The sequence below is a fragment of the Tasmannia lanceolata genome, unplaced genomic scaffold (assembly GCF_043159265.1).
Source record: "Tasmannia lanceolata isolate RefF3 unplaced genomic scaffold, GAP_Taslan_0.1 ptg000037l, whole genome shotgun sequence".
Lineage (NCBI taxonomy): Eukaryota > Viridiplantae > Streptophyta > Magnoliopsida > Canellales > Winteraceae > Tasmannia > Tasmannia lanceolata.
Window position 1 is genome coordinate 53745737 of NW_027518714.1, and position 25326 is coordinate 53771062.

At 38.8% G+C, this 25326-nt stretch overlaps 1 protein-coding gene across 1 annotated transcript in view; it reads left to right on the top strand.

The window, feature by feature from the left end:
* Positions 1–25326, top strand: part of LOC143860420 (uncharacterized) — a 28112-nt gene that overhangs the window by 830 nt on the left and 1956 nt on the right. The window contains exons 2-5 of the mRNA XM_077371042.1: positions 4625–4725; positions 10921–10998; positions 11564–11635; positions 22015–22112. Coding sequence (XP_077227157.1) covers positions 4625–4725; positions 10921–10998; positions 11564–11635; positions 22015–22112 — 349 coding nt within the window. The remainder of the gene's footprint in view (positions 1–4624; positions 4726–10920; positions 10999–11563; positions 11636–22014; positions 22113–25326) is intronic.

Sequence of the window (25326 nt, forward strand, 5' to 3'; positions counted from 1 at the left end):
TAGTCTAGTGGTCTCACCATCCATGCACATGTTTGAGTTTTTATTCAGTTTTTTTGAACGGTAATCTATAACCGGAAACTTCCTATTTGGACGGGAAGTTCGCTTCCCCATAGACTTGCTTTGGAAGCTAAGTTCTTTTTGCTTCCCAAATTTAGGGGGCTTCTTATGCATTTCTTCTTAATTAAGAGTACACTTCCTATTTAGGTGATATTTTTCCCTAAAAGAGTGTTGTCTCCTTTTGATAATGTTGAGGGAGCGACATCTTAAGGTTCATTATATGTTTCATTTGAATCTACATGACACGTACAAAAAAACTTGTTCCAAAATCTTAACATTAAATCTACATGAATGAATCTTGTCCCAAAAACTTAACTTTAAATGTACATGTATAAAACATGGAAATTATAAATCCATAAGGGCATGTTTGGATGTATGGATTCTATTTTCTTGGAAAAACTTTCCTTGGGATAGGAGTTTTCCGTTATTTGGATAACTCACTTTTTTGGGAATTATATTCTTTCTTTTTTGAAAGGTGACAATTTCATTCCATTATAATTAAAAAACATACAGTAGAATAGGGGACAAGCTGTCCCCACATTTACTACTTTAAGAATTACAAATTGTCTAGCAGAATAACAAAACCGGACATCTCAAAAATGCGGGACCACCGACTCATCAGAAACGGTAAACATATCAGCCCTAAGGGCCCCGTCTTTGGCAAGAGCATCCTCCGTCGCATTAGCTGATCTCCGCATATGCACAAGTTGCGGATGAATGAGTCGTACCAAATCCCGGATCTCATCTAGAATATTGGTGAGTCTCCATGGTCCAGAACTTTGATTTCCCGCCCATGCGATGGCATTACTCGACCTTCAACAATGAGTGGTCCCAAATAGTGTTGAGAAAACTATTTTAAGCCAAACGGAAAAAGACATGATCATATCCCCCTTCCCATCACGTAATACACCGCCAATTCCGGCCAGACCTGGATTCCCCAGCGAGCTTCTGTCAAAATTCAGTTTGAAATACCCTTCCGGTGGCGTCTTCCACAGCGGCATGATTTTCACAGCGTGTTTTCCCCCCATAACTGATTGACCATTTCTAAGAATATGACCGACAGAGTTGGGGATACCAACTTTAACTTTGGCCCAAGAAATCATCGACAGCTTAATCCAGGGCAATATGATTCCAACCCCTCTGCCGATCATTAAATATTCTCTGGTTTCTCTCCGTCCAGATGTACCAGATAATATATTCTTGGGTTAAATTTGTTATTTCTCCAAAATACATGGAAAACAAAAAACCTGGTCATATTTGTTATGTTCTTTTCCAAGAATAGAAACTATGCATTCTCCTAGCACACTCCCCATCTCTGTGTATCCACGATGTTGTGAAAAATGGATAAATGTTGAAATAAAAAAAGTTAAAAAAAAGAGGAATTTTTTTTTTTTTTTTGTAGAACAACCCTTTAAAAGATGACCAAAACACCCCTATCTCATAGAAAATGACCAAAATACCTCTATCTCATTGAAAATAACCAAAACACTTCTATTTATAGAAAATAACTATAACACTTATTTTATAAAATAACCAATATACCTCTATCTAATGAAAATTACCAAAATATACTATCATTTAGAAAATGACCCAAATAACGCTATATCATGGAAAATTGACCAAATACCTGTACCTCGTGAAAAATGACTTAAATAGCTCTAGACAACGTTTGTGTATCCGTAATAAGTTAGTCTATCCGCACTAAATTTGAGAAAAAATAGAAAGTTAAGAAAAATAAGTAAATAGTTAAAAATTCCTAAAAGACGAAAAAAATCCTAAACACTCCTATATGACGAAAATTGACCAAAATACCTGTTCCTCATGAAAAATGACTTAAATAGCTCTAGACAACGTTTGTGTATCCATAATAAGTTAGTCTATCCGCACTAAATTTGAGAAAAATAGAAAATTAAGAAAAATAAGTAAATAGTTAAAAATTCCTAAAAGACGAAAAAAATCCTAAACACTTCTATATGACGAAAATTGACCAAAATACCTGTTCCTCATGAAAAATGACTTAAATAGCTATAGACAACGTTTGTGTATCCATAATAAGTTAGTCTATCCGCACTAAATTTGAGAAAAATAGAAAATTAAGAAAAATAAGTAAATAGTTAAAAATTCCTAAAAGACGAAAAAAATCCTAAACACTCCTATATGGCTATATCATGGAAATGACCACAATAACCCATCTTATAGAAAATAACCAAAATGTCCCTATCTCATAAAAATGCCCAAAGCACCCATTTTTATAGAAAATAATAAAAAATATCCCTATCTTGTAGAAAATGACTAAATCTCAAAGAAATTAACCAAAAAACCCTTATCTCATCAAAAGTTGACTAAAATACCCCTATCTTGTAGAAATTGACCAAAATACCCTCATCTTTTATTTACCGCTACCCTGAGTTACATGGATTCTTTGCCCCCTATGCCGAATCCAGGTCGATACGCCTCCACACACGAATCAAACATGGATTCGCGTGGGGCCACACATGGATTCTTGTCATAGTTGTGTCCCTCACGAATCCAGTTTTTTTCCGACGAATCCGACTCATTGGATTCTCTTTTAAAATGTGAATCCTGTATATTTTCCCTATAAAGGTGTCTTCTTCTTGACCTTTTTTTTTTATATGAAAGCACAACCTGCCCTCTTTTAATAAAAACTCTAGTGCCTCGACCCTCGACCCTGGAACTCCTTCCTCCTCCTCCTCCTCCTCCTCCTCCTCCAACTCTCATAGTAAAGCCTCGATCCTTCAACACACACACACACAGATATATATATATATATATATATATATATATATATATATATATATATATATATATATATATATATACATATGAGAAAACTGTTGGTGCGCTTAAGCTCACCAAACTTATGGTGAGCTTAAGCGCCCCAATCACATGGGGGCCCACTTTGTTAGGTGATCCAAAGCATTCATTTTAAAGTCCCTTACATGGATAGGGGGTGTACCAAAAATCAGCTCCATAGGATCATCCTAACCCCTCCATTTGTGGAGGACAAAAATGGATAGACTCAAATCTGCCTATTTTTGTCCTCCCCAAATGAAGGGGTTAGGATGATCCTATGGAGCTGATTTTTGGCACACCCCCTATCTATCATAAGGCCTTTAAAATGAATGCTTTGGATCACCTAACAAAGTGGGCCCCCATGTGATTGGGGAGCTTAAGCGCACCATAGGTTTGGTGCGCTTAAGCTCACCAACACTTTTCTCTCTCTCTCTCTCTCTCTCTCTCTCTCTCTATATATATATATATATATATATATATATATATATATATATATATATAGAAATGGGGGTACTTTGGTCATTTTCGAGGTAAAGTTGCCCAGGTTGCGGTGAGTGATGTGGATCTAATGGGGCAACCTTGCCTTTCGGTTCTTACAAGTGCACCCTTCTTTTTATCATTCATGTAAATATTTTTCCATAGAAATGCTAACCATCATCAACCAAACTGTAGAATTTGTAATTCCGGAAAATGTAGGATGTGAACCAAACAATAAAAAGAACTTTCCAAGAGAAAAAATCCATAAAAGAACTTTCCAGGAACACAGTACTTTCCAGGATAAAACTTTCTACACATCCAAACATGCCCTAAAGCTTGTAACTCTAATAAATTGTGAAGTCTTCTTTACTATTTGTAATTCTTACCTTTATTAACCCAAACCTACTATATCCCTACTCTTTCCATACACTTATTGTTTGCTTCCAATGAGATTTAGTACATTCTTCATATTGATTTTCAATTATGTTTCCCACATTTTCTCTCTTTACTTTTTTAGAGCTTTTCGCTTTCAATCCATGCATCACTTCTCACACTCGCTTCCTACTATGGCAACTGTGGACTAATCATTTCAATTTTCTTTCAGATTTCCTGAAAATATCTATTTGTATCTGTGAATCTGTCAAAAAATCTGCATTTTGGTTGAATATGGAATGTGGATGAGGGAAATCTTGAAGTTATGTAAAAAACCTGATATATCTATTTGTATCAATGAATCTGTCAAAAAATCTGCATTTTGGTTGAATATGGAATGTGGACGAGAGAACTCACTTCTTGAAGTTATGTAAAAAATCCTTATTACCATTATTGACATTACTTTTAATTTTAATATATATTTTTTCAATTCTAGGTATTCAGCCACCATATTTTACCTCACTCATTTGTCAAAATTGCTGTTGACCTCTTCAATAGTCCACGATTTTATTTTTATCTGATTTGAAAAAGAAAAAAAAAGAGGAAGCATGATTTCCAAAAGTTCATACATTAAGCCTGAGTCTGGTATCAACCCTCAAGATGCATGTTGACCATGGGTTGGGCCACCATCTACATTGTGAGAAGTGTTAGTATGATTATAATTTCTCTTTATAATAGTCAAGGGATTACACATTTTTCAAGGAAAATAAAATGCCATATAAAAATAGTTTGATTTTGGCGTCCCTTATTAATAGCTTTTATTCCCGTTTTGGATATTTCTCATGGTTAGTACCACCCCCTTTCTTTTTATGCCTCATATGTCTAATACCTTTATGAATTGCAGGTCGAGGAGTTGGCATCTCTTATTAAGGACAATCTATCTTGCAAGCATATTGTGCTCTCTATAGAAGAAGCCTTGGTTAATTTCCTTCAAAATGATACGAGGTAATTAGGCATTGAAAGGACAGAACAAGTTGTTTCTGATGAATTTGAAGACTTTCAGTGCTCATGCTATTGATGTATTTATGCAGAATGGTATATATGGATAAATACTCCCTAAATATGATGTTTGTCTTGTTGAGAAACTTGTTTGCTTGTGTTTACTAGGAAGGTCTTGTAAGTTCTAAAAGTTTATTTTTCTTTTGTAATTAATTTTCTTAGAAAATTATACGAGCAACTTTCATGACATTGGAAACATTGGAAGAGTGTTGTATGATGATACATGACAATCATATATAAGAAACTGATGTTAGTTGGAGTTGAATAGAAGAGGTGAAAATATTATTCTTTTAACCGTTACTAGTGCTCTATGGCTCTACCTATCCCCAAATTGTTGCATCATTTAGGTTAAGATTTAGGGCTGGCAATTAAACCCGAGAAAAAGGGGATCCGCCCCTCCTCGCCCCGAACGGAGCGGGGATTCCCTGATTAAAGCGGGGACGGGGCGGGGATGGGGATTTCTCTGGCCCCACCCACCCCGCCCCCGTAATCCTGTACAAAATTGAAATTTCCACTATTAAATTTGGGCTTGTTGCTTTTAATTTGGGTAGCTGCACTTACCATAGAACAAATCTCGTTTGATATTCCTTAATTTTCCCTAATATCTTTCTCAAATGCATTTTTAGTAGAATTTTCAAATAATAAAAAAAATCCATTAAACACGTTTCCCCATAATGTCCGGGGCTGGGCGGGAATGGGGATTAGGGGAATGCAACATCCAACATCCGGCCCCACCCCGCTCGCCCCGTTGACACCCGTATTAAGATTTCCTTCTAGTCCATAACTTGCAAGCAATCAAGGCTATAGCTTTAGATGGAACCCCATTCATGATATATGTGGCTTCTGATAATGAGTCATCCAAAATGTTTGTTTGGAGAGTTCTATATGTTATAAATTTGACCATATTTAGAAATATCCTTCCTCCTGTCTATACCTCTATTTTTCTAGCCATATACATCACTATTCTATTATCTTGGGGTGCGACTCGGGTCGGGTTGAGGCCAACCCGATCCCGACCCGAGGAACCATTTACTCAACCTGAACCTGATCCGAACTGAGTTCCAAACTGATGAGGTCCAACCTTACTCAACCAGTCCAACCTGAACCCAACCCGACCCGAGTTCAACCCGACGCAAACTGACCCAACCCGAGTTTTTAAGCTTACTAAAAAATGATAAAAAATAAAAAATGATAAAAATGTCGGGTTTCACTCGGGTCGGGTTGCCCAAGCCCTCCCGGCCCTACATTTTTTCGGGTTGAACCCGACCCGAGCTGCACCCCTACTATTATCCTTGTAGAATACATCAGATACTCCTGAGGTGTACTCGGCACTTCTTTTTGACCTTTTAGAACCTTTAGTTTCCAATCTAGTTCATTCTTGCACTCTAGTTTGTATTCCTTTACCTTGTACATGTTAGAAATATTCTTCTACCTTTGCTAAGGGTATTTTAGTCTTATAGTTTTCTTTGTGTAAAAGATATTGTAGTACACATTAATGAGTTAATGAAATCAGATTCTTCCCCTTTGTCACATGATTTCTCTTCTTCTCCCCTTTTCTCTCTTCTTCACATATTTGATTGAAGGAGTTTAGTCATGGTATCAGAGCATAGGTTCAAGATCACATAAAAAGAAATATTTAAATCTTTATTCTTGGCAACGGCACATCTTTATTCTTTTCATTCGTTTCACATCATCTCTTCTATTATTCCTCCGTATATTCTTTAAAACCCTAATTTCTTCCTTTAGCAATATCCAACCTCATTCCTCCCATTCTCCTTTTTTCTCCTCTTAAAAGTTCCATATGCCGCGAACATTACGTGAATAATAATGTGAACAATATTGAACATTACATGAACCCTAACCCTCACCCTCCACACAAATCCTAACCTTAATCCTAATCCCACTCAAACTCTAATTCTTTTCTTTTTCTCGTGTGCACCTTTCTTCCTTTCGCTTCCTGTTTATTTCTTGATATCTCTTCTTTCTTTCATCCCTTTCTCAAAAATCTCCATTGTCATCCCTTTCGTCTCTATTGCCATCTTCTTCCGAAAATCCTTTTCTCTTCTAGATCAACGTACAGATCCAACCATCCTTTCAGATGACTATGTAAGGAAGGAAGTGATAGCACTATTGGGGAAGATAGGAATATAGACTCAAGGTTTTAAATTTCGGTTTCTGTCATCACGGAAATGCAAACATTTTGGTTTCAGTACTAAAATTTCGGTGGAAATCTTGTAAAATCACTGAAACGTATAAATCATATGCAAATGATGGAATTTTAAGATGAAATTTCAAGAAATACTAGAATAGGCAAAAATACACGCAGAAACTGTCACATAAGCACGAAAGCGATCCAGAACGTCAACACCTAGTGATTTGCTCTATCGCATATTTCTGATGGAAAAATTTTCTCTGGATGTTTTTTTTCTTTCCAAAATTTAGAGTGACAATATGATATCGGTTAATTTAGATGGATATCATCATAAAATGAAGGTTCCTCTAGATAAAAATTTTGAAGTTGATTATGGTTATCTTTATTCGTGTAATAAAAAATGGAAGGAAATTTTAGAAATATTTTCCCTTTCCAATTTTTTCCAAAATATTCTTGATATCCAAACAAGAATATTAGATTGTTTGCCCAAGGATAAAAAATATCTGGTCCATATTAGATTGTTTTCTATAATCGGAACCATTGATATAATAGATCACAATCAGGCGACCCACATGGTTCTAGATCCATGCCAATTGGACTTTCCATACATAAAAACATAAAGGTACGGGAGTGATAAATTTGCCCCATTTTCTTCCCCCAGCCACCCCCTTGTAGTGTAAAAAGTGTCACATGCACTTGTGCATGCTCTTCATATCTCCTCATTCACATAGGCTGAACAATTTACCCCTCTCCTGCAGACCCTGGTGGACACTTTCAAGTTCCATGTTCATGGGGATGTCTCCTCTTCGGTAGGTCTCATAGTCCAGTTGCCTCTATAAGACGAATTCTCTGAACTTGTCTTCTGACTAGACTATAAACTGGTCCACTAGGAAACCGACATGCCCAATTCAAAACTATGATTTGATAAAATTTACACAATTTTAGATTTGTACCGTGTGGGCAAGCATATCAGCCATCAATCTGTCTGTCTCAAAGTTTATTTTTGTTGCTTCTGCTAGAATTTAGAAGTATAGAAACACTTATCTTAACTGAAGAAATGATTTATAAGTATAGAAACACTTAACTGAAGAAATGTTCAAGCAAACTACAAAAGTAGGTAAAACGCGTGTGCGCACACACACAATTGCATAAGTACTAATAAGTCCTGATCGGCAAAAGCCTGAAGTCCGACGAAAAAGAATAAGCTTACTGATTTAGATATTGGTAAAAAATTCTTAATATCAATCATAAAATAAAGATAGGGCGATGATAAATTCACACCCCCTGTAGGATAATTCGCACCCCTTTAAACGAGGGTATGTGGCAGACTTTAATGCTTTTTGATGTCAAATCACGTAAAAGGGGTGCGAATTATCGTACAGGGGGTGCAAATTTATCATCGCCCTAAAGATATTACTAAAATATCAAAACAAATTTGAAAAAAATACAGAAAAAATAAAAAAGCTCATGAAAAATAGGCACATAAACTGACACATGTAGATAATGCTCAAAACATGTAGATCTAGCTCTATAACAATTAAAAAATAGCATATGTTAGATAAAAAGGGAAAATCAGAATAAAAATAGAAAAACAATAAATAAATTGAAAGATACAGGAAAAATGGAATTCGTGATAACATGTTTATGGATGCTGTTGAAGTTGCAGCACTTGTGCTAGTAGCGAGGGCTTCCTCCCTAGGGCGACAGAAACTCTAGGTAGGGAAGCTGGACTCTCTCTCTCTCTGAATGGAGTCGGGTGGAGGCTGTCTGGAGGAAGGCCTTCGAGAGGTCGTCGGCTGGTTTGAGGTGGCCGGACTCCCAGCCGTGACATGCTGGGTCCTGGAAGGCTGTGGCTCCTCCGTGGAGGCCGGGTTTGGAGCCGTGGAGGCTGGATCTGGAGTGTGGTTCTTCCGTGGAGGCACGAGCTGGGGTCGTGGAGGCTGGATCTGGAGCCGTGGAAGGCTGTGGAGTTCATGGAAGGTTCGTGGATTGTCGGATCTTGAACCATGGAGGTTGTGGGAGTCCATGGAGGCCGGGGGTTGCCTAATCTGTAGGCCGTTGGAGGTTGTGGAATTTTGCAATAGGTTCGCCGGATCTAGTTGTCGGAGGCCGTTGGTTTCTGATTCATGGTCGTGGGAGGTGGCCTGAGGCTGGGCTTGGTGGCCAACGGTAATGGGGGTTGTCAAATTCTGATTTTTGGGGTTAGTGGGAGTAGGCAATGGCGAGGATGGTGGAAGAAACAAATATGTTGCCAAATTTAATGGGGTCCACCGGAGCTTGGTGGTGGTGCAAGGTGGAGGACTGGAGGCTATCAGAGATCGGGGTTTTAGAGCGGGATTTTTGAAATTTGAATTCGCCAGCTGGAATGTGGTGGAGGAGTTTGTGTGGCATGGCGGACACGTATCCTGACTTGGTGGGGCCCACAAATATGGCACTTTTTGTTGGATTCGATACAAGTTAGGCTATTGGGTGATGTAATGAGGAATGGGGATGGGTAATATGTAACGGATATGTGAGCTAACTCTACTATATGTGGAGGGTATTGTTGTAGCCTGTTAGGGGACAGCTTGTTCCTTATTTGGTACTTTCTTGAAATAATAAATGTCAATTTTCAATTTTTTTTTTTTAAGATACAGCCCACGCATGTCTAATTTGATAAAAATGGCCCAATAAATCTGTAAAAAAATCACATAATACAAAAAACATATGCATTCTACATTATAGGAATATCAGGGAAAAGCGGAAATATAAATGACCAAAGTAACAGAAAAAGGTAAAAATTGAAAAAAAAAAATCTCCACCAAAATCTCCTCAAATTGTCAAAACCCATGCATAGTCGGTGTGTCATGCATGTTTTTGATGTATTACAACTAAATAACTAATCCATTAGGGAAATTTGGGCAGAAAGAGTGATTTTGCCGTGAATGACAAAGTGCTCAAAAATTATGAATCTGGTTTTGATCTATCGATTCATTTTTCTACGTTTTTTTTGTTGCTTGAATATAGATGTTGGTTCGTTTAGTTTATACGACCTAAAACTTACCAACACATGCTTGAAACTCTTCGATATATTGAAAAATGGTTGTGTTTTATGCAACCCAAACCTCACACGCGCTTTTTATTCTCCTGCACGATATGGTTAGCTAGGCCAATATGCTTGGGAGTTCTTGTGAACCACCGATAAGGGGATCCGAATAGTATTGGACCTCCCAAAATCCTATCTGTATCAGCTGATACATATCAATGCCGACCAATACTTTAAAGTTTAAACCAATGAGTTAACCGTTAACATTACTTCCCTATTTTAGATTGCCAAACCTTCTGTGATCTCTTGAATATTTTATTTATTTATTTTTGCATATTGAAATCCTCATTGGACTAACCTTGGTGAGTTCATATAATACACTCTTTTAACATCTAGCGTTCCAACTGTTTATTTGCGCATTTTTGTACACAACTACCATCATTCTTGATTCATTACCTGGTTGTTGGTGATTCCTGTATGCATTCTCATTGCTTTAAATGGATGGATGGATATTTTCATCAACTGCTAATTGTAACCGCATCTTTTTGAACCGTTAAAAAAAAGGCATCTTTTTGATAAAATCTACTGTTTTTTGCATGCAGTCCTTGCTGTCCATTCTTCTAGAAATATGAACTCGAAACCTAATCTGAAGTTTCTTCTTATTTATTATTTTTTTTTATGTCGCACCTTGCGGTACCCAATCTTTTTTTGCATTGTCATTATATGGAATCATGATATGTTCTATTTATTGTTCGTTTTTAATGGCGTCTATTTATTGTTCGTTATTGGTATGATTCTTCAAAGGCCCGGGCAGTTAAGCTTAGAATTGTGTGAAATGCTCAAGGTCATAAAAGATTATATCTTTTTCTCTTGGATCTTTTCTTAGAGTTGCTGAGATTTTGAAACTAGGACCCAAAGGTATATTATGTTAAATTGTATGTGACAATATAACATGTGATCACAGTTCGGATGGAGTCTTGGAGCTGGAACCAATGAGTCCATACCACCGCTTGCTCTTGCATCGTCTTGCTGATATCTATGGGTAAGCCTCTTTATGATACTTGTATGTGACTTTAAATCCTTTTACCATGAAGCGTCTTTCCTCATGCACACTTTTCCTTGATGCTCCGGTTGCCGGAATTTTTTTGGTTCTTGGGATTTCTGTGCAACAAAAACCTCCCTGGAAGTATCCCGGTAAAATAAAAATCCCATGTTTGGTTGACCGGACTATGGTGGGAAAAAAAATGCTTTGTTTGGTTGCTTGAACTGTTGGGAAGAAAAAAATTCTTCTGCAAGCTTATTTTTGGTTCCTGGGATTATTTTGGTTCCTAGGATTATTTTGGGCCCTGCAACCAAACGTGGGTTTCCTGCTGAAATTCCACAAAAGTCCCAAGAACCAAAAAAATTCCGGCAACCAAACGGAGCATGGGGTTGGGCCTGTAGCTCAATGGTTGAGGCCTTTGTTTCTCAACCTCAAGGTCTCAAGTTCGATCCCAGCTTACCTAACAACAACAACAAAAATTATCAATGTTCTTACTTCCTAGGGCCTCCCTTTTCTTCTATTTAAGTTCACATTCTCATTGGCAATGATATTTTCTCTATGCTAGGTTCGCCCATGAATCCGTCGGTGAGGGAAGTGATCGCCATCTAATTTTGGAGCGCTGCCCAGATTCATCAATGTATATTGAGCTCTAAGGAGCATCTTCCCCCGAAAGTCCTCATGATGTTCTGTGTTCATATATTATTGCCCTGTACTTCAGATTTCATGTTTCCTGAAGTGGAATGCCATGGCTCCTTGAAATGAACTTGTTTAATCTTATTTCTTAAAGTTTGCCTCTTTCATTTGATCTTGCATGATTGGACTGTGCTCTTCTATTCATATACGTGGATACCATTTGGATGGGTGAGATGGAATCTTCTGGTTTTGGAGTTGAGGTCTCAGTTTGATATGCTTATGATCAATCTGTCTTGTCTTTGCATTGTTACTATTGTTAAAAAACTGCAGATGATAGAATCCCAATATCTTGAAATGTATAAATATCAGATAGATGTGCAAAAGCAGTACTTAACAATGCATAAAATCCCAAGTAATTTTCTGGCAACAATGTATGGTAAAGCATCTACAACTTGAAGTATAAATCTCCTCTGTTAATATATCTTAACTTAAGAAGATAAGAATGTGTGAACTGGAAAGTATCAGATAATAAATCATAAAATTGACACCAAACATGGGTGACACTCCATATTCCTGATCAAACGTCTCAGCCTTACAAATTTTGAATCGTGCGCAGGGAAGAGACTCGGAAACATACTTCAAGCAACATGAAACAGAAAATCAATTTAAAAGAACCCCCAAACTAGACAAATCTGAAAATTAATTTTTGAAAGGGGTTGATATTGCTACTCTCCTTTATCACTATTCCACCCATTTCTATTTGTCATTTTTGTAAAGTTCTTTTTAAATGGCTAAAATGTCCTTTCACTTGTGTAAATATTTGAATGTACTTGGGAAATGCAGGCATTTTTAAATCGAGGTTTTTAGTTTCAGTTTCAGTTTCGGTATATGTTTCAATCGTGCTGGAAATGAAATCATTTTGGTTTTTTTATGGAAATTTTGGTGGAAATCCTATAAAATCACACTAATGTATGTAAACATTTGCAAATGACGAACATTTAGAATGAAATTTTAGAAAATACTATAAAAAGTATAAATGCACACTAGAAAATCTTCATATATGCAAGAAAATCGCCTACAATTGTTTATCAACATCGAACACCTAGTGACCTGCCTTGTTGCATATGTATGATAATTATGTGCACACTAATTTTATATGAAATTCATGTAATATTTTTATACATAATAGATATGCTACATTTCACTTTCAGTTCATATAAATAATTTTGTAACCCATAGTCCCATACTGCTATAGTGTACCACCACTAATATACTAAATGACAATGAAAGATATTTTTTAAATATTTTTTGATATTTTATAAATGGGATATATATATATATATATATATTCTCCCTACTTTTTTTAAATCACGCGATTGGGCCCACCTTTTGCAGCCAATAAGAAGCTCTCTCTTTCTTCAAGCGTACCTACTCAGATGCGCTTCAAGCGTACCTACTCAGATGCGCTTCAAGTGTATACTCTTTTTCCTCTCTCTCTCTCTCTCTCTCTCTCTCTATATATATATATATATATATATATATATATATATATATATATATATATTCTCCCTACTTCTTTTTCTCCTTCATATTAGATGTTTCGATATTTAAAGATGGTACCATATTGAGCTGTGAGCGTATAGAGATTGAATCGGATTTCAATTGTACTTACTCATATTCACGTCATACCCTTCTGATTTCTCTTTTGAGTTCTTTTCTTCCCTTATCTTTCTTATTTTCTCCTCTGGACTGTACTTGTTTCATTCTTTTAAAATCCTATATTTTCTTTCTTCTTTTTCTGAAATATGACGAAATTTCATTAATACTCTAAAAAATTACATTGGGAACCAAGAGTCCCTCCTGTCATTACATAGTAACAGACAAAGCTGGCCAGGACATACCTTGAGCCAGAAAGTCGAACAAAACCAACAGAAATCAAGACCCTCTCTTCCTGCTCCAAGCTATGGGCAGACCTTACACTACACCCATACCAAAAACTCAATTCCCTTTCAAAACCCTTAGGCTCTGTTCACTTCTTTTCCCTGGTGCTGTTTTCCATGGAAAACAGCCTTTTTTTTCCTTGACAAGACCTTGACAAGACAAAGCTGGCCTTAGGATGATCCTAAGAGCTCGAGAATATGCTAAACCTTTTACCTGCTATGAAATTGGATTGGAGGATGAAATTGACCTATGGGACCAACCTTGGCACCCCTCTGGCACCCTATCCTCCTTTATTCCGAGAAGCCGGACTGACTACTCCCTCAGCTCCCTGAATCTCCTCTCTGAAATCTTCAAAGATGGAACCTGGAACCCCTTGTTAGACAATCCATCTCTCCGTGAAGAAAAAACTCTGATAATGGAAGCCATGCTCAACTCGGATGCGAAAAACACTCCTATTTGGAAGCCGGCCATTGATGGAGTTTTCACAACAAAGAATGGGTGGGAAACTCTCAGAATGAAAACTGGTAAGCCCCCTTGGATATCCTCTGTTTGGTTTGCTGGAAATAATCCCACTCATGCCCTTACTACGTGGAAGGCTCTAAAGCAGAAGCTCAGTACAAAAGACAGAATTATAAAAATGGGTGCTGTGATCCCACCTGCCCCCTCTGCAAATCGGCAGAAGAATCAATTGATCATCTCTTTTTTAAATGCAGCTATTCAGCCTGGCTTTGGAAATCAATCCTATGAAGAAATGGTCAGCGTTGAGCTAAAAATCAATCCCTTCTGGCTGAAGAAGATTGTCTCAAACACCACTCAAAAGGGAAAGGGCAGGCCGCAGTGGCCTTCAAGCTATGCTTCTGCTCTCTGATTCATAATATCTGGATGGAAAGAAACAGAAGAATTTTTGAATCCTCTGAGAAGCACAAGAGGTTAGTTCTTAATCAAATCCTCACGGAGATCAGCATCAAGATGAATGGGCTGAAAATCAAAGACAAGATTTCTCCAAGAAACATATCATCGGCCACAAATCTAAAATACAGACACATCCCTGACGATCCTTCTAGTAGATACTGCTCTTGGTCTCCACCAAAAGAAGATGAACTGAAGCTGAATTCGGACGCATCTTTGGATTCACTTGGAGGAGGTCTGGGGGGCCTTATCAGAGATAATCAAGGAATGATTAAAAATCTCTTCTCAATCAATGTAGACAAAAGGGAAATCTATGAGCTGGAATTGCAGGCTATTGAAAGAGGGATCGACCTTGCCCTGTCCATGAACTGTCTGAAATTATGGATCGAATCGGATTCAAAACTCGCGGTGGATGTCATCCTTGGAATTGTACGTGTCCCTTGGAAGCAAAAACAAACCCTTAGAAAAATCAGAAGCTATCTCGAACATCTGAATTGGCGAATATCCCATTATTGGAGAGAAGGAAACTGCCCTGCGGATCAACTGTCAAAAAGGAATTACCCACATAAAGGCTTTCCTTCCACGGTTTTTTTGGCTACTCAAAGCCTCCTTTCAGCTGTATCTGAAGACATGAATGGATCATTGTACCTTAGATTGTAAGGGCTAAAGCCCGGCCTGTCGGCCCTTATGTTCTGGCCTCTTGGCCCCCCTTGTTATGTTTCTATCTTTTTAATGATATCTGGTAGGGGTCTTGCCTAACCCCAGCTTACCTATCAAAAAAAAAAAAGACCTTGACAAGACAGAATTTCTGTGTTCACTTCTTTTCCAGGGAAAACTATTATCAGATGTGGAATTTCTTATTTAAAAGCTAAAAATGACATGGAAATTGACTTTTTCCTTGTTACTTGAGATTTGCTTTCCGATTAAATATATCCGGAAGAGGCTTTCCAGGGAAAACGAAGCCTTTTCCTTTGGATTCCTTTTCCTTCTGCCATGTCACCTGGAAAGGAAAGGAGAATGAAATTCTTTCCTTTCCTTTCCGGGGAAAAGAAGTGAACTGAGCCTTAGAAGGATTGTCTTCTCCTAGCATCGAGCCCCTTCTGAGACCTTTAGAAGCCTCAGCAAGATCCTTTATTTCTTGAGATCCCGCTCCCAACTTTGCAAATCGGGAGGAAAGGCATGGCATTCATCAAAACAGACTTGTCATCACTATCTAGACAGTCATTCAATTTGTACTTTTAGACGAGTCGCCTATGCCGAACACTTTTCCAACTCCTCCATAATATGCTCGATTTGGAAATCCGGCATATCAAGGAGGAGGTCCTCCGGAACCCGATCCAAAAATCCTGGATTTTTTCTGCTCTCAATCCTTTCTTCCACCAATATTTTCTTTCTTCTAAACTCACTCTCTATTCTCTATTTTCTCCTTGAATCAGTTCATTCCCCTTTGCCTTCTTTTCTTTGTTTTTCCTTGTTTTCAACCTCTTTTTTTCCGATCTTTAAAATCTTTCCGTAAGTGAGGTGCATGTTAGCATCATAACTTAAACTAATGTGCATTTTAGCATCACTTAAGCCAATTCCATAAATGATGGGTATTACCCTGCATGAAGAGAAGAAGACCCGAGAGATTGTGTCGACACGTATTCAAGTGGGGGCCACGTGAACCACCTACCTGTTATTTAAACCATGGAATGAAGATGCATAGGAAGGAACACCTTTGAACTGTTCCAACAGTCCTTACACCTTTATTTTACCCCCGATAAACCCCACATTTGTCATCCACAACCTCTACCTTGCTTTTACCATTCACCCATCATATCCTTACCCCTTGGGATATCTTGTAGGTCATACTAGTTGGATTTCATAGATATGATTATTAGGACAGATTTATAGTTGAGGACTGATTTTTATTCCATATTGATTAGTTACTTCTTGTTGGGACTCATAGTATGGAACATGGTATGGATAATTAAATTTTTATGGATGGTTGAAATTTCCAACCTAGAGTTTCTTTAAAATCCTTTGCCGATTTTGATTATTCATGTTATGTTTATACTGATTTGGAGTTGCATGTTGCTGTTATAATTGGATTGGGACCCTTTTATTTCTCCTAAATTCCCAGAAGTCCATCTGTGAACCCTAGGTTTGCACTTTGCACCATGCATAAATAAAACTAACATACGCTACACTCTATGCATATACCTAAGAACACTCTTCATACAAAGTGTGTTTGGATGATCCGTCCTCAACTTTGGGTATAAGATAAAGATCCTAGCAGTATGTGCGTAAACTAGAAATGCCAACTCACTTATCAACACTGTACCGTCTAACCGTAGGTCCACTTGAATCACTAAGTTCCAAATCCTTATCTCCAATTCTGCTCGAGATTTCTAAACCACAGTTCTCCACTTCTTTCAAAGCCCTAGTCTCCAATCCATTCGAAAATCCAGCCCTAAGCATGTGCCCGAGTTCATTTTGAGATTTTGTCCATCTCTGAACCCTAGTTCTCCAATTTGACGTACTAAATTCTAAATTTTATTTTTGAATGATGAACTAAAAAGGAGAAGATGTGTGACGGAGCCTTTCTGTGAAGCAGTTCTTGTAAAGAGTGAATTGTTGCACAATTGAACTGTTGCGTGTTTGTGAGGTTGCTGGCCTCCTTCATAACTATTGTGCTGATGTGCGAGGACTGCTACATCATCTTGTGTAATCTGCTACCTCGTTGTGTGAACTGCTGTATGGAAGGACTATGGAATTATGCCCTTAGGTATTCTACATATTCTAACACTCCCTCTCAAGCTGGAAAGTATATATAATACATTCCAAGCTTGTTACAAATTTCACTCAACTTAGCTTTGCTTAAAGGCTTTGTAAACATATCTGCGAGCGGATCTACAGATCGTGTGAAGACTGTGGATATCTCTCCTCTTTATATTCTCTGACAAATAAAATGGCAGTCCACCTCAACATTCTTCATTCGTTATGGAAAACCAGATTGGTAGCAATATGTATGGCAGCCTTGTTATCACAATACAACCTATAAGGGAGATGGAACAACACCAATCTCAGACAATAGTGAGTGCAGCCAGATAAGCTCTGTACTATTATGTGCCATGACCCTGTATTTATCTTCAGCACTGGACTTGGCTATGACGTCATGTTTCTTGCTTCGCCATGACACCAAGTTCCCTTCTACAAAGGTACATTATCCAATAGTCGACCTCTTATCTGCTGGAGATCCTACTCAATCTGCATCAAAAAACCTTCAATTCTCATATAACCATACCTCTTAAACAACAAGCCTCTTCCTGGAGCACCCTTCAAGTACTTAAGAATCTGGATTACTGTAGCCCAATGAGAGGTATGTGGAGAGCTCATGTACTGACTAACTGCCCCTACAACATAAATGTCTGGACGAGTAACTATAGGGTATATGAGCTTCCCAACCATTCTCCTATATCTGCTAGGGTCATCCAACAGATCCCCATCTTCAGGAATAAGCTTCACAGTAGGATCTATGGGTGCGGATGCAAGTTTCACTCCAAGATTTCCTGTCTCTTCTAATAAATCCAATACATACTTCCCCTGTGATAAAGAGAGGCCTAGAGTAGAACGTGCCACCTCCATCCCAAGAAAATACCTTAGGCGACCCAGATCCTCAGTAGAGAATTCTTTCTGCAAGAATGTCTTCAATTTCTATATACCCCCTGAATTACTACCAGCGATAATAATATCGTCCACATACAACTCTCAACTCAACTCAACAAAGCCTTTGTCCCAAACTAGTTGGGGTCGGCTAAATGAATCCTTTAGAAAAATTTCATGAAGAATGTGAAAGGAATCTATCCGGCTCTAATCCTGGCTCTAGTTGGATTCTTCTACGTTGATCATTTTCTTCCATTCTATCCTATCCAAGGTCATGTTCTCTGTTATATTCCTAGCTATCAAGTCTTTCTTCACTGTTTCTATGCAAGTTGTTTTTGGTCTGCCCCTACCTCTTTTTACTCATCAATTTGGCACGAGTCGCCTCTTCTCACCGGAGCATCCAAAGGCCTACGTTGGATATGTCCAAACCATCTTAAGCGGTGCTCTCTCATCTTCTCCTCAATTGGTGCCACCCCCATCTTTTAACGAATGTCTTCATTTTTAATTCTATCTAACCTTATGTGGCCGCACATCCATCTAAGCATTTGCATCATCCATCTAAGCATTTGCATCTCCACTACACTCATCTTATGCTGTTATGCACATGCTGCTTCTTGGTGGCCCAATAATATCGTCCACATACACTATCAAAACATACAACCATCTGTAGACTGATGACTGAAAACTGAATGGCCAACAACACATTGTTTCATTCCAAAACACATGACTGCTTCATTGAATCTTCCAAACCATGCTCTTGGAGATTGTTTTAAACCATAAAGAGATTTTCTCAGGTGACGGACAGAGGAGGCCATCTCCCCCTGAGCAACATACCTAGTAGGTTGCTCTATGTAAACCTCCTCAGTGAGGTCGCCATGGAGAAATGCATTCTTCACATCGAGCTGATAAAGAGGCCAAACATGATTTACTGCTAGAGAAAGTAACACTCGAATGGAAGGAATCTTCGCAACAAGTGAGAATGTCTCAGTGTAATCAACGCCAAAGGTCTAAGTATAATACCCTTTGGCGACGAGGCATGCTTTCAAATGCTCAACAGTCCCATCTGGCTAATACTTAATAGAGAACACCCATCGACACCCAACATGACGAGCGCTAGAAGGCAGAGGAACTAAATCCCAAGTCTGATTGAATGAAGTGCACCCATCTCTAGATCCATGGCAGTACGCCAGCCTGGATGAGAGAGAGCTTCGACCACAGACTACGGTAGAGAAATAGAGGACAAGGAAGACACAGAACCTCGAAAAGCAGGGGTGAGATTATCATATGAAACAAAGTTAGAAATAGTGTTAGTAGTAGAGTGAGAGCGAGTGCATGAAGCAATAGGGGAATCAGAAGGTACCATAGGTGAAGGAAGAGATGATACCTGAGAGGGAGAACTCTGGATCTCTGGCTGAGAAGATGAGGCTTCGAGAGGTGGTGGATGATCTACCCGTCAACGTCGCTGGTAACACTTCATAGGAGCAGGAGGCCCCGGAGGTGGAGAAACTGAGACAGGGACAAAGGCCGATGCAGGGACATCCACTGATGAAGATGGTGACGAATGCACAACAAGGTCCAGGAGTACCGGGAGAGGGAGCACAATCTGAGTCAGGAACAGGATTCTATGGTGCAAGACCCGTGGAAAGAAGGGCTCGGACTCAAAAAAGGTCACATCAGCAGAGACAAACCATCGGCGGAGACGAAGACTGTAGCAACGATAACCCTTCTGGGTTCGAGAATAGCCCAAAAAGACACATTGCTCTGGTCTAGGGTCTAACTTATCACGACCAGGGCCGAGAATGTGAACAAAGCAAACACACACCTAAACACCCTAGGCGTGAGAGCAAAAGGATCCAGCTGAGGGTAGAGAACCCGGTAGGGTGTCACCATGAAGAACCGTTGAAGGAAGACGGTTAGCAAGAAAGCAGGCAATAAGGACAACATCATTCCAGAAGGATTTTGGTACTCGTATTTGAAAGTGTAAGGTGCGAGCCACCTCAAGTAAGTATCGGAGTTTCCTCTCAGTCACACCATTCTGCTGAAAGGTGTAGGCACAAGAGGAGAAGGATGCCATGAGTGGAGAGATAATCCTGAAACCCATTCGAACCTGAGAAGTATTCACTAGCATTCTCTGTCCGTAAGCATTTGAGAGTGCTATTATATTGTGTTTGAATTTCAACATGAAAGGCTCGTAAAGTAGAAAAAACCTTAAGACGGTCTCTAAGTAAAAACAATCATGTCATACGCGAATAATCATCAATAAAAACAATAAAGTACTTATAACCAGTTGAAGATGCGACCCTATAGGCCCCCATACATCTGAATGGACTAACTGAAACGGACTCGAGACTCAACTAACTACTCAGGGAGGAAAGGACACACGATGTTGTTTCCCGGGTTCACATGACTCGCACTGAAACGAAGAAACTTATCCAGGAACCAAATGCGTCTGCTGGAAGATAAAAGTGGCCCAGACGACAGTGCCACTGATATGTGTCGACAGAACCATGCAAGGCAGCAGGAGCCGAGCGACACTCCAGACAATAGAGCTCATCTACCTCACGTCCCAAGCCAATCTTCCTCCCAGTCGAGAGATCCTAAAAGAGACAGTAAGATGGATAAAATGAGACAGAGCAATTTATAGTCTTAGTAAGCTGGCTAAATGAAAGTAAACTTAAGGGAGACTTAGCAACACATAAGATTGAAGAAAGCGGAAGGCCACGGTGAGGAGAGATACTACCAACACCAGAGATAGGTGTAGTGGTACCATCAACGAGAGTAATGGATTGAGAATCAAAATGAAATCGACGATAAGAACGAAACTGAGAAGAGTTACCAATAATGTGGTTCGAGGCCCCCAAATCAATAATCCATGGACCAGAGCTAGAGAGAAGGGTAGCGTGAGAGCTACCTGGTTGTGCAAAGCCCAGAGTAGGATGGGCGCCCAAGCGAAGACGCTGAAGCTCCTCAAAGTGGAGACTGTGAAAGAATCACCGGACGTCACTGGCTCAGTAGCAGGGGAAGGAGGAATAGCTGGAGAACTAACAGTAGAAAGATGGGCCAATGGGATTGACGAAGCTCTGGATGCAGCTGAAAACAAGTGTCAAGATAGTGGCCCTCTCTTTGACAGTGCAAACAATAAGGGCGACCACGGCCCCCACGACACGGCCACCACCGGGACCACCACGACCCCGATCATGACTGAAAGAACCACCTCCGTGGCCAGTGTGGCCACCACTATCATAGGCAGCCAGGATAAAACTATCGGCAGAAACTGAGACATCCGGGGAAGCATCAATTAAAAGACATTGTTGGGTACGAGAGTAGACCTCTGTGAGAGAGGGAATTGCGAACTCAGGACCCAGACTGTTGAGGTAATGGACAACACGAATCTGTGGATTACTGTGTTCTAGTGGAGCCTTTGTGAAGCTGCTTTGAGTGGCCTACTTTAGAGCCTTTGTGTGGGCTCTTTTGGAGCCTTTGTGAAACCTCTGTGGGCTATTATGCCTTGTGAAAACTATTATGTCTTCATGTGTCTGTTATGCCTGTGAATTGCTGCTGCATGGTGATTCTATTGCACGGAAGTTGTGGTATGTGTGGACTCCTATGCATACTTGTTAAGTTTTGGGATGTTTTAATCCTGCTTTCAGAGATAGTGTCTTTACCACATTCTTGTGTTAATTTTCTGTGGTCTTTACAATCTCTTTAGTTCGATTGTGTAGTTGCCGCTTTGTCACTTGATCATTGAAAGGACATCCATTTGTAATTTGCTTGACAATTAAGTGGACAATATTTCATTGAATGCAACGGTATGCATCAATGATCAATACTTCTCATGTTAATTATTGGCTTTTCCAAATAACTTCAACTATTTTGTTTGAATTGCAGACCTTCTGTCCTTGTTAGTGATATTTTGTGGCAATATGATGGGTATCATTCCGAGATGACATCACACCAATTGTTAAAGAGAAAAGATGCTTCACCAGGTACAATTTTAAAGTCCTCTAAATATTTGTCGTACAAGACCATTTCCTACTTATGGCTATTTCATAATGGAAGTCCATGTTTCACTTATCTCAATTTTGCAATCTTCAGTTCTCTGGATTTAATAATGGTGGAGATCCTAGGTTTTAGTGTTTCCTTCTGCAATAATATTTAGCTGCTAGTTTGTTAGCTGGCAGTTTAGTAGTCTTTTGCCTCTTCTTTTTTTTAATTGATATCTGATTATTTTAAAGGATAAAATGAAGGAAATACAATGCTAAACTTCTAGAAAGCAAAAGGTTTGCAACAAAGTTCATTTTTTCAATTCTAAAAGGATATTCTAAAAGCACCCTCGTTGGCGCCTGCAAATCCCCGAGAGTTTGTTTTATCAGACCAGAAAGTTCGTTTCAGCATGTTAGATGGTCAGCCAGCGAGATCATGGATGATTTATGTTTGGAGAGGGTTCCTAGAGAAGTTATGACCATCTCCGAATCTATGCTCTCGATGTGGCCATTTTAGTGGCTTACTGGCTGTTTTGGTTTCCCTCTTTGTGCTTTCTCTTGAGACCATCTCAGTTTTGTTGAAGTTACGAGTTGTCTTTCCTTTTTTTAATAAAGGTTTATATTCAAATTCAAGTTCAATTTAAAAATAAAAAAAAATAAAAACTCTTTGGCGAGAGTGCACACATTTTCTTTAGCTTCTTGAAGCTTGTTGGAAGGTGATATTGTGATGCCTACACGGCTACACCTTCAGTTATGTCTATTTCCTCTTCTTTTGCATGACTACTCAATTAGAATGCCTTTCTCTTTGCTGTCATCCTACGACCAGTACCTGAGCTAATGGTCGTGGACAATGTTTTGAAAATCGGAATCGAATCGTAATCGGGGTCGAATCGTATCGGATTGTAAATCGTATCGTAAATCGTAAGATTCATTCAAAAATATAAAAAAATATGTATAATAAAAAATTATAAATAAATTAAAGAATAAAAATAGCCAATTATTCATTTTTCATTTAAATTCATTAATTCAAAAAGAAACTACCATGATTAGCATTCAATATCGTAATGTGAATTGTTTGCTGACAAACTTGACATGTACTAATCATCTAATTCTCAACCAAACCCATGCATCTTGGTTAAGGGTGTCAATTTTGGCTCGGGCTCGGAAGCTCGCTCGAGCTCGGCTCGAATCCTTAACGAGCCGAGCCGAGCCGGCTTGCTAGGCTCGTTAAGCTTAACGAGCCGAGCCCGAATTAGGCCAGGCTCGGCTCGGCTCGGCTCGTTAAGGCTCGTTAAGAAAAACAGTCATATATATATAAATATAATACAGTATATATATATATATAAATAAATATAATACAGTAGCAGCCGGCGAGGCGTAATCATGACTTTTTTTCAAGCGTAATCATGACTTTTTTGAGTAATTGTCATAACTTCGTACCCTTTGATTGTATTTTTTCGGTAAATGTCATAATTTACTACTCTTTTTTGGTAATTTTTCATCTAAAACTATATACGCATTCAGATATTTTACTTTTTCGTAATGATGACTTCTTTTTTATTATTTCCTTTTTGCTAGCAACCTTTGCGACCCACTTGGCATGTGCGAATCTCGCACATATATTTTAATTTTTCGTAATGATGACTTCTTTTTTATTATTTCCTTTTGCTAGCAACCTTTGCTACCCACATTAGCATGTGCGAATCTCGCACATTGATAATCCAAACCGTGATAATCCACTGTGATAATCCAAACCGTCCATTTGATACGGATATTCCAGAATATAACCCAAGCTCGATAGGCTCGCGAGCGGCTCGCGAGCTTAGCCGAGCCTGACCGAGCCGAGCCGAGCCGAGCCTGGTTCGAGCCCGAGCCGAGCCCGAGCCTAGTCTTTGAGCTTAACGAGCCGAGCCGAGCCTGGCCAAGCTCGGCTCGGCTCGGCTCGTTTACACCCCTAATCTTGGTTAATAATCTTTAAAAAAAGGCACAAGATCATATCAATTCTCAAAGTCTTAAACATCAAATGACAGATATCAATCATAAAAGATGGGAATCGATGTTGTCCTTATTATGGTAGTCTCCCACCTCGATGTGAGTAATGCCCTCAACAAATGCTTTGTGCTCGACTGGTTTGATTCGTTCGAACTCCTCCTCTGTCTTCTTCCTTCTAATGAAAGGGATTTCAGAGGCTTCTTGTAATATAGAACGGAAATGAGGTCTTTTGAAAGAAAGACATATTTTCTTTTATACAAAACCTAATTTGGATAAATAGTATGAATCGTACGATTTACGATCGAATCGTAAGATTCAATAAAAAACCGTAAGATTCATACAAATTAAGATTCAATCATGGGATTCAAATCGTTTTGCCTTAAGAATCATAAATCGAATCATAAATCGAACCGTAAATCGTAAGATTTTCAAAACAAGGGTCGTGGACCTTAGGCCAGATTGACTAGATTATAATCCTAGTGTCTACTGTGAATCCTGGTATAAGAAGCAAAGAAAGTAGAAAAGACTTTGGATTGTCTGGAGGGTTCTATGGACACGAAAATCTCACATGAGAAGAATAATGGCCAAGGCTAAAATAAATTCTGAATTAGCAGCCTAGTTGATGAAGATTCATTAGAAAGGTCGATCTTACTGTGCCAACTTTTTATTGACACATCGTCCTTAATTCCTGCCTGGCATAGATCAATTAAAATTCTTGACTTCCTTGTATGAGATGTCAAGAAGTTAAGAAACTTGTTGGTATAAGCTTGGATTGCACTTCATCCTTCATTGGATTCAAATTGATACAAGTATAGGCCTCCCATTCATGGTTTTAAATTTCAGAGGAAACATTTCGTTTCAGACGAGATATTTCGATTTCGGTTGCTACCAAATCAAAATCCTCTAGGATTCGAAATACCAGATTTCGCCCGAAATTTTTGGATTTCTTTAATGTTTCCATCATTCAGATAAGAAAAGCAGTTTTTGTTGAAATGTTGACATTTCGACAGAAACCCTGACAAAAATCGACTCCACTCACAGAAAAGAGAAGGATAACGAGATTCCTTGAGATATTTCTAAAAAAGGAATGCAGCTCACTTGTTATTATTATCAAATCCACCTCACATACATTCCTTTAAGGATTGTCACTCATCTTCTTCGACACTTGTTTTTGTAACTCCCTGTCTGCAATGGCTGTACACATTTTTCCTCCACACCATTTCGA